This window comes from Lactuca sativa, chromosome 5 (assembly GCF_002870075.4).
Source record: "Lactuca sativa cultivar Salinas chromosome 5, Lsat_Salinas_v11, whole genome shotgun sequence".
In the NCBI taxonomy this organism is placed as follows: Eukaryota; Viridiplantae; Streptophyta; class Magnoliopsida; order Asterales; family Asteraceae; genus Lactuca; species Lactuca sativa.
The window spans coordinates 85,687,939-85,699,098 of NC_056627.2; the positions used below are offsets into that span (position 1 = coordinate 85,687,939).

Genomic DNA, 11,160 nt, shown 5'->3' on the forward strand with positions numbered 1-11,160 from the left:
AACTACAAATTCTATCAGAATAAAGCAATAATACTCTTATATAATAAACTATTCTTTCATAATGGAAATACTATAAAAAGGTAAACAAGGTTAAAGCTATGATCAGCCCATATGTCTGTTTGCTTCAACAACATAAACATAAGGAAAAGTCAGTTTGCTTCAACATCAAATCTATGATTATGATAGATGTTTGCTTCAACATCATAAACATAGATTGAATCATCAATACTTCCAGCTACAAGTTCTCTGCCATCAAAGAATGGTGTCTCTGAATTTCTGAAAAAAAAAAAATAAAAAATTACAAAAACCCAACTCAAAAAACTTAATCAAAGATCAATAAACTTCATGTAAACGTACCAACATCTCCTCATTAACCGGTGATTCCATCACTAACCATGTATACAATGTGAGATTGTCATATTTCTCTTTGGCATTTCATCAAACACTTTAAGGGCGCTCCCTAAATCACCACATTTTCTATGAATCATGAACGAAAAAAAAAACCAATTCAGAACCATCAACATCAAATGAGTTACACAGGAGGGTATATCTCCTGTGTTCGGTTTCCATACGATCGAAGAAAAAAAAAAGCATAAATGTTTATGTGGCTTCAGTTTTGACTGAAAATGGTAGAACCCCCATTTTTTTAATCACAGCCACTGAATCATTATTGTAACGAAAACCTGTGAACAAACATAAAATCAAATTCCAATAACATTATAGCACACAAATTATAACATTAATAGAGATAATTTGTTGTACTCCTGCTTCAGTAATTACATCAAACACATGGTGGGCATTGATGAATTCTAACAGATTTGTACTAGACATTTCGATTGTCCATGGGAATTAGGAGTATTTCCTGCAAATTGCCAAAGTATTTACAGAACTGAATTTAACCTGTGATCTATGTTGATCATAGATGACAAAACGAGTAACTGGAAATTGTTCCTTTACAAATAGGGTCCATATTTGGGGATATCCAAGGAAAAGAAACAGCATGTACTTCGTGTTCTCTCTTCTCCATATTATGCGAGATCAAGAATCGATCGTCAGGAGGGAAGAAAAAGGGTCGTGCTTTCTCTTCTCCATCTCGTGTGTGCGCATCAGAAAAAACGAAGAAGCGATCGACTCCTTCTATCTGTGATGTGTGTCGACTAGAAGAAGAAAGAAGAAATCAAGGTCTTGATCGGTTGTGTTGTGGGGTGTCGGTCATTCATCTTGGTAATTCCTTGAATATAAGACACGATGCAAGAGAGAGACTAGGTCAAAATTATTGATTTTATTTCCTTAATTGCAGGATTTCAATTAAATGATTTCTTAATTAAAAAGTACAAAATGTCCAGAATACCCTTAAATGATTTATTTAATTGTTTATTATTTCTTGAATTCTCATTGGTGCATTTAGGCACACAATACTTGCTAAAAACATTTGAACCTAGCTCTTTCTCTCTCTCTCTCTCTCTATATATATATATATATATATATATATATATATATATAGAGAGAGAGAGAGAGAGAGCTAGGTTCAAATGTTTTTAGCAAGTATTGTGTGCCTAAATGCACCAATGAGAATTCAAGAAATAATAAACAATATAGATATATATTTCAACTTTTTCACACATATATACACACACGGATGTAATATTTTCCGTTTATACCCTTCTCTATTTTAAAAGATAATAACATTCCCCACCTTTCCATTTCATATTAGGCAAAACTAATAATTATATTTATATTTATGGTCCTTTAACTTACCCTACATTTATAATAAATATCTTATCTTTATTTTAGTGGGGTCTAAATGAATACCATTACAATCAAATCAAAATAATATAACTATATTTACATTTATGATCCTTTAATATACCCTATATTTAAAATAAATATCATATCTTTATTTCAGTGTTGTTTAAGTGAATATCACTACCATCAAACCAAAATAATATAACTATATTTATATTTATGGTCCTTTAACTTATCATGTATTTAGAATAAATATTCTATCTTTATTTTAATTCGGTGTAAATGATTCGATCAAATCAAAATAATATGACTATATTTACATTTATGGTCCTTTAATTTACCATACATTTACAATAAATATTATATCTTTATTTTAGTGTTGTCTAAATGAATATAACTATATGACAGTGTTTGACAAAACGGTGGTAAATGAAAATGATAATTTTATTTATTATAGTTGTGAAAAAATATCATATTAAGTTTTTTATTGTTCGTTTAATTGTTCGTGATTGTTATTTATCGTTTAAGGTTAAATAAACTAATATGAACAAATCTATACTCCCCACCCCTTCCATTTATCTTCATCGTGCAATTGACCCTATCATTCCATTTTGTATTAGCCAAAACTAATAACTATATTTACATTTATGGTCCTTTAACCTACCTTACATTTACAATAAATATTCTATCTTTATTTTAGTGCGGTGTAAATGAATACCACTACGATCAAATCAAAATAATATAACTATTTTGTACGATAGTTTGAAAAACGATAGGCTAAGTAAAAGAAAATGAGTTGGCCAGAATATTTGCCATCGTTTGATCAGTTAAATTACGAGGTATGTCCGTATATTATTATTCATATATTTATGTTTTTATATATCACATATTTATATTTGTATGTATTGATTAGGCTAATGATATTCATACAAACAATGCATCTCAAGATGACGATAATGAAAATACTTACTTCATCAGTGACACATCAGAATCTGAAACTAGCATGGTATAAAGTTTTAGATTTATTAATATTGTTATTAATCAATAAGTTTACTTGTATCTAATATTTTTTTTTAGGTATTTAATTCTCGTCAGCAACTAATAGACTAGGTGCAAAATACGGGGCGTGGACTTGGTTACGTTATTGTAATAAAAAGATTCATTGCTAACTCAAATATTTTTTTTCAATGTGATCGCAGCAGTACATACAAAAGTAAAAAAACATCCACAAAAAATACCGGTACCAAAAAAATTAATTGTCCATTTGCACTAAAAGGCAAATATTCATCAAAAGATAATTGTTGGTCATTAAAAGCCATATGTGAAATGCAGAATCATGAGCCCGCCTTATATTTCGAAGGTCACCCATATCCAAGGCATCTTTCTGTAGATGAAACCCAATTAGTGGAAGATTTGATAAGAAAAAATGTGAAACCAAAAGATATATTATCTACATTAAAGAAAGAAAATGTAGAAAATTTATCTATTCTTCCAACTATATATAATTCACACCAAAAATTCAGGATGAAGGAGAATAGTGGCAAAACTCAAATGCAAGTTGTTATGTCTTTCTTAGCTGAGAATGGCTATATCTACTATAGTCATGCCGATAAGTCAACTAACGAGCTTCAAGATTTGCTTTTTGCTCACCAAAGATCATTGGAGATGTGACGCGCATTCCCACATGTCATGTTGATGGATGCGACATACAAAACAAACAGGTACGAGATTCCCCTCCTTGAAATAGTTGGTGTAACTCCAACTAATCAGACATTTTGCGTAGCATTTGTCTACATGCATAAGGAAACATAATCCAACTACACTTGGGCACTAGAGTGTTTAATATCAACAATAGATAGTTGCATGTTTCCACGTGTAATTGTCATGGATAGAGACTTGGCTTGCATGAACGCATGCAATAATGTATTTCCAGAAGCTAAAGGATTACTTTGTAGATGGCATATCGATACAAGCATTAAGAGAAAATACAAAACGTTTTTAGTGCATCGTCGTTGTTGGACCTCCTTTTATAAAGGTTGGAAAAAATTAGTTGAATCTGAAACTGAGGAAGCATACAATTCCAATCTCTTACAAGTCGAAAACATTTTGGTGGACTATAAAGGTAAATTTAACATATCTTTTAGATTTGTTAGTTTATATATATATATATATATATATATATATATATATATATATATATATATATATATATATATATATATATATATATATATATTCAAAATTGATGTAAGTGTATTATGTTTCAGAAGTAATTACTTGAAGAAAACATGGTTGACACAATATAAAGAAAAGCTTGTATCTGTTTGGACCGACGTATTTCTCCATTTTGGGAATTACACAACCAATAGAGTGGAGAGTCACCATGCCAAAGTAAAATTATACTTGGACTCATCACAATCAGATTTAGTGACGGTATTACCAAGAATTCATGATGTTGTTCAGTCTCAACACTATGCAATCAAAGCAAGTTTAGGACAGAGCATGATTATTGCACGACATCGTTTCGTCCATCTAATTTTCAGATATTTGGTTGGTAATGTTTCAATTTATGCACTTGAAATAATTTTCAAGGAATTTGAACAAATCAAATTCCTTGAAATTTGTGGATATTAACTGCGTACTAGTCACGGGCTACCATGTGCGCACGAACAAGCGGTATATTTAAAAAATGAAAATCCAGTACCACTTGATTACATTCATAACATTTGGAAAAAATTTAATTTAGATCCATGCATCCGACTAGAAGATGATGATGTTGATGTTGAAGGCCAAACGTCTAACACACAATTGAAAAAACAATCAAGATCTAGTAAGTTCAGTTGGATGCGGAAGTTAAAAGATATTTTTTCACCATCAACAACTTCGCTTCGACAACCTACTTCTCACGAAAACAAAGTACCAAGTGGACATCCGTGGTTGAGTACACAAACAAGACCTACTGTTCCGCCTACTCAAGATCCAACGACTCAATATCCTCGTAGACATAGTTTTGCGACGTCTATGTCGGATTAAAATGGGTCTAATCAGTTTGATTTAAACCAGGAACCAGAGAGGCACAATACATTTTCATTTCAACAACCTTCAACATTTTATTCAAATTCACTTATGAGTGAAATTCCAAATGAATTTCATCCATACGTTACAAACATTGAAGATGTGGAGGGAGATGGAAATTGTGGATTTCTGGCAATAGCTGTCTCCCTCGGGTATAATCAAAATTATTGGCGTCAAATCCGCTCAGACTTAAACAACGAACTATTAAAAAATTGGGGATGATATTCAATGATTTTTCAGGATGACATAAACAATGTACAACACTCGTTGAGTTTCATTGGATTTGGTTATGCAAAAAGTGAATATTGATTGATTATGTCGGATACTGGATTTCTCATCGCTAATAAATATTGTGTAATTGTCTATTTTTTATACAAACGAGGTTCGTCGACCTGTTTTCCACTTTGACATGGTCCGCAAGATATTTCACATCATAGATCTATTGTTATCACCTTCATTTAAAATGACCATTACGTAAAAGTTGATTTACAAGAATTACATTCAATGCCTACAGTTTTGTCACTTTGGCGTCACCACAGATCAGAACGTGCCGCTGGATGGGAAATATTGTATAATGTTCGACTTAATGCATATATTCCACCGAATGCACCACGTAATGATTGTAATATTCATTGTAATATTCATGTAGTTAATTTACCTGATAATTAATAAAGTTAAAATATGACATTGTTTGACGAAACGGTAGTAAATGAAAATGATAATTTTATTTGTTATAGTTGTGAAAAAATATCATATTATATTTTTTATTGTTCGTTTAATTGTTTGTGATCGTTATTTTTTATTGTTCGAAACGTAAACAAACTCGAATTTAAACCGAAAAGTTTATATAAAAAACCATGTAATTTAAAAAAATAAACAAAAGAAAAGGTTAACCACCTTGAATTATACCGACAAATATATAAAAATAAACACGTAAAAATAGTTTTTTTAGGTTAACAAATAAAAATTATTAATAAAAATCAAATTATGTATAATACGACATCAGCAAAAAGGTCATTCATGCAAGTTTTGGAAACCACAAATACCATATTCGTAAAAAAATTACTAGGGACCGGCTTTGTGACTTTTGGCAAACCATAAGGACTATTTTTGTATTTTTGATATATATATATATATATATATATATATATATATATATATATATATATATATATATATATATATATATATTGAAAAAATAAAAAAAATTTATATAGAATCTATACAAACTCTATTAAAACTAGAGGGTGTTCCCTCGCTCCGCGGGGGGCGGAGGTTGCTATCAGTTAACAAAGTTCTCATAATAGTGAATCGTCTGGCCAATTTCTTCATGGATGTTCATCCCAAAGGTCTAAACTTTATTCCCATTTTGCCCCTGTCCTCCATCCATGTCAGCAGAATCCTTGCGGTCGGTATAGGTCCCTTGATCTGCTGCAATCTATTTATGTTTTCTCCTTACAGATACCTATAACCAAAATGCATAATATAGGTCATTATCATGAAGTGGAAATGAATAAAACTAAAAATCCCAAAATCTGCTAATACTTACTTGGAATATGTTGAGACAATTTTGGCCATTTTTTTTACTACTCAAACTCAAGAAGATAGGTGCATTACCTGATCCGTTATATACAATTTGAAATGAAGATCAGAAGAATTAGACAACGGAAAACAAAAAATGGAAGTTGAGATACGAAGAAGTAAAAAATCAAACCAACTTAAAATTAGTGGAACGTGAGAAATCGCTATAAACTTGAATCAATGGTCTTCAAATTTGTGGGTATAAAGGACTTGGTGTAATAGGATTTTTTTTCATCACTATGTTGCTGTTTGTTAACATTTTTAGTAATTGGGTTATCTAATGGAAGTTAGAGAGCCTGATTATGTTCATGCCATTTGATCTTTTAGCAGAAAGTGGGCTACTTTGGAGTGGAAGAAAGAATTGATAAACCTGATAAAAAACATGTTGCCATGAAATGAAATTCAGATATATTACTAAGAAGCCAAAGAAATGTGCACTATTGTTGAAGATTGATGACATATTACCATAATACCCTTCTTTATTCTCATGGCTTTCTCCTTCCCCTTCAATTTCTCATACGAAAGTTGTATACGCTGGATAAACATAGCTGGTTAGTAAAGAAACACCCAAACATAATCCAAAACCAATACGTAATGAAAGTTATCAAAATCACTATATGAATTTGCCTTTTCCTCCGTCACATTCCATCAGACACCTGGGGTGCGAAAATCATAACATTAGACAAACGCTGCATTTGATTGCTTATTTCTCAGGAGAACATGATGTTTAAGATTTTAAAACAGATTTTTTATCCTTTTAATTTCTAATAGATCTACTTCAACATTGTAAAGTATCATCTGTGGAAAATATAATGAAAATAAAGGAAAAATCGTTCCTATGCTATTCGAGTACCATCTGAGGAAATATAATGAAAATATTAAAAAAAAACGTTCCTGTGCAATTCGACTATTAATTTGCACATACCAAAAGATGAAAATTATAACTACCTCTTTCCAACTCAGGAATCCAATCAAACCGTTGAGGATTGTAAGTGAATTGTATGACATTTGCAGGTAGATTTGGTATCCCCAGTCCCAACAGTAAGTGACAAAAAAGTGGAAATATACATATGTTTACTATAACCTAATATGAAAAAGAAAAACTGAAATTGAAAAAAAAAAGAATAACATACCCAATACTGAATATAAGTAGTGGCAGGCAGCATATAAAGAAAAGCTTTGGTCTGAATTCCAAAAAGAATGCCCAAATCTTAATTCAAGTGTCAAATGCTTTCATTTTCATCTTCATGAAATATGGTCAATGTTTTTTAAAATAAAATGAAAAACCAATTCAACAAACCCGAAAAGAATTATGTTTTTAAGATTGCCAAATTTGGTATTGGTAAAAAGAAATAGAAGACATATAAAATGACAACTGAAATACTAAAGAAGATTCACAAAAGAAGACCATTAATGCTTTGAAAGATTCTTGTTTCTCAAAATAAAACTCTATGCCTCATTGAGGCATTTCATCAAACAGGTTAGGTGCAATTTTTGGAAAGTTTGTTCTAGATAGTTCTTTTAGAGTACCTGTCTACTTTTGGAGCAGGAAAAAAATTTAAGAATTTAACATATCAATAATGTAAGTAAACAAATTGAAAATTTTCAGTTTTTTTACTAACCAAATGGTTAAGCAGATTAGAAGTGAGAACTGATAAAAAGTCACCTTGTGTCCATCACAACTGAACCCAATCACATTCAGATGGCTGTTACACAGGTTTTGCCTCAAACCCATCATCGATTTTGTAAATGGAGCAAATTTAGAGAAACCCAACAGAAACTCTCTCATATTTATCAAAGACGACCTTCATTGCTGCCAGGAGAGAAACTAATTAAATATAAACGATCCAAGGGACATGATTTTTAGGGCTTACAGATGGATGATGGTGTCGATGGTGAGCGCCAAAGGTTGGTCTCTGTAGGAAATTAAGGAACGTCGTCGATTGGTGCCTTGAACGGTACGTCGAACGCTAGTTTGTCGATATGCCACGACCGCAGACGGACCACCGGTGTAGAGAGAGAATAGAAGAGAGAAGGTGAAGTTTGCAGTGGTGGAGGAAGAGCTGTCAACGTCTGTTGCGGTAGAGCGGAAACAAAATTATTAATTTTTAAATTAGGAAACAAAATTGAATATAAAACCAAAACACAAGAACCATTTCTGTAATTTACTCTAAACAAATATATTAAAATAGTTTTGAAATCCGTAATCTGTCATTCAATAAAACCATTATTACATATTTAATATTTTTGAATTAACTTTACCATTAATAGTTTTCAACAAGTGGTTTTGACTTCTATTCCAGGTGTATTTAAAATCCCCCCTCATAAGTACAAATGGTCTCGTTGTCTTAGTAAGCTTGTCAAATAGTGTACTTCTCTGTTCACGTCCCATTCACGAAGCAAAGTAATCATAACTTTGAAGATTTTTATTTTTATTTTTAATTGTATTCTTCTTTTTATTGGATAATGAATCTGAATAATTATAGTATTCTCAAGGGTGGAGGCTACTAAAAGACTAATGCTTGTGATACGTGTTGAATCGGGCAAAAGGTTCATCGGCTACAAGATGAAGACAACAAAGGGCGCGTTCGACAAAACTAACTGGTAGCAAGTAATTTGTAGCGGGTAGTTTGTAGCTTGTAGCATTTTGTTAAACGCTACATGGAGTAGTATTTGGATTTGAAACGTTTTGTTCAAACTAAAAGCTAGAAGCTTGTAGTGTCGAACGAGACTTTCTGTTCAAAACAGAGCGTTTTGTCAAAAGCTAGAAGCTAAAAGCTCTCAAACACTCCCAAACGCTCCATGCTAAACACACCCAAAATAGATCAATGGCTCATAATTAACTAACAAATAAAAACATAAAGTTACCTCATAATTACTGGATTGCAACAAAAAATTGGCAAAAGGCTAAAAAAAGAAGACACAGTAAGGGTTATATATTAACGATCATGCTAAAAAATCTTAAAAACAAGGGTATTGTGGTCCATTTTGTTACTTTTTTTATTTTTAATGATTTTAAAATATAAAAATGTTTTTTAAATACTAAAATTTATTTAAAAAATAGATTTATGCAAATACGATATTTTAAAACATTAAGAATGGCAAATATTATAAAGTTTAGGTCGGGCAAATATGATATTTAGACGTTTAATAAGGGTATATACGAAATTCTCCCATATGATGTATATTTATATAAAATAAAAATTAACTTATCTAAAAATGCTAGACAAATTATTTTTTCTTTAAGTTAAATGTAACATACCAACCGTAACATACCAACCGTCAGGTATCATTAATTTTCCATTAGATTTCATGTTTAAGGTCTACTCGACGAGTTGACGCTATGATTCGTCGAGTAGCAACGGGCCAGGACACGTCAATAAATGAATGACTCATCGAGTCGGCATGGGGGACTCGACGAGTAGGAGCTGGAAGTAGAAACCCTAAGTTTCAGGGTTTTTGCACCCTATATATTGGACCATTAGCGCCTCCCACTGTCCTCTATCACCCCTTGAGAGCCAGAAACCCTAATTTCTGTGAGTGAGAGCTTGGAGAGTGTTTTGGAGCTTTGAGAAGTGACTTTTGTAAAGGAAACTTGTAGATCAAGAGGCTAGCATCAAGGATTTTGTGTGGATCCAGAGTCTACTTTAGTTGGGGCACGTCTTGAAGGTAATAAGCTGTTACCTTAACCTCTTTTCTTCTAGAATCATCCATATGTGAAAAATAGGGCTTCCTTTAGTTATTCATAAGGGGATTTTGGTATGGAAGTTAGATCTGAAGTTGAAACTTTAGATCTGAACTTCTTGTGAGTCCTAAGTCCTTAAAGTCTCCAGCTCTTGCAAGGATGAGACTCTCCTAAGGTGTAAAGTCCCATTAGAAGCGTAGATTGGTCATTTAGAGCCTTTAGGGCCTTGCATACGGGTAAAGTTTGCAACTTTATGTGAGAAACATGCCTTACAAGCTTGGATCTATAATCTGGAACCTTGGCATGGCTTAAAAAGTGTCTGCATGGATGATGGTCTGCAAAGACTCGGCGAGTTGCATAGCCAACTCGACGAGTCATACGAAGATGGTCATGAGCTCGTCAAGTTGATGAATAAACTCGGCGAGTCCGTTGAAGATTGCCTTAAACTCGACGAGTCGTTCGAAGACTCAGCGAGTCGTCTAGGGTTTTTCCTAATTCTTGGACTCGTATGAATTCGGCGAGTTAAAAAGGGAACTCGACGTAATCACAGATTTCACAACTTCTCGAGTCCAGGAAGGACTCGATGAGTCGGTGAACTACACTCGATGAGTCGAGTCAATATGGACTGTTGACTTTGACCGTGGACTTTGACTTTGACCAAGAGTTGACCAGTTGACTTCTGAGGGTATTCTGGTAATTTGAAGATTTATGAAAAAGGGTTTTATGGTAACTATAGGTGGTGGAGTTCGTGTTGGTGATCCGGGAGTTGAGCTTTCTAGTTTCAGACAACAGTTGTGAGGTGAGTTATCCTCACTATACTAAGGGGTCTAAGGCATCAAGGCCAGCCCATCGGATATGTTATCCTAGCAGTGTTAGATGTTGAGTATGAGTTAGTGTTGCATGCTAGTGGTTATGCTAGTTGGGTAGATCTGTAGGACTACCTGTGATGATAATATGATTATTGCATGCTCGGTAGTTACGTTATATGTTAATATGCTATGTGGTATGGGTTAAGGTTGTACTGCTACGTGTGGTAGCCAACAAACCCTAGAGTATTTCAGATATGAGCTGAG

At 32.8% G+C, this 11,160-nt stretch overlaps 1 protein-coding gene and 1 long non-coding RNA gene across 4 annotated transcripts; one reads left to right on the forward strand and one right to left on the reverse strand.

Moving 5' to 3' along the window:
- Positions 1 to 2,537: 2,537 nt before the first annotated feature.
- Positions 2,538 to 3,417, forward strand: LOC128134161 (uncharacterized). The gene is made up of 3 exons (XM_052771629.1): positions 2,538 to 2,585; positions 2,660 to 2,752; positions 3,079 to 3,417. Exons 1-3 carry the CDS (start codon positions 2,538 to 2,540, stop codon positions 3,415 to 3,417), a joined length of 480 nt encoding a protein of 159 aa, XP_052627589.1.
- Positions 3,418 to 5,993: 2,576 nt separating this feature from the next.
- Positions 5,994 to 8,589, reverse strand: LOC111912095 (uncharacterized). 3 transcript variants are annotated; one of them, XR_006192254.2, is made up of 4 exons: positions 8,277 to 8,589; positions 6,868 to 8,215; positions 6,371 to 6,772; positions 5,994 to 6,286 (listed from the first exon to the last, which is right to left on the reverse strand). It is a non-coding gene; the product is annotated as an uncharacterized LOC111912095 (long non-coding RNA). The 3 variants fall into 3 exon arrangements; XR_006192255.2 differs by having other exon boundaries at positions 6,868 to 7,058; positions 7,351 to 8,584; XR_002857073.3 differs by having other exon boundaries at positions 6,868 to 8,578.
- Positions 8,590 to 11,160: the final 2,571 nt, after the last annotated feature.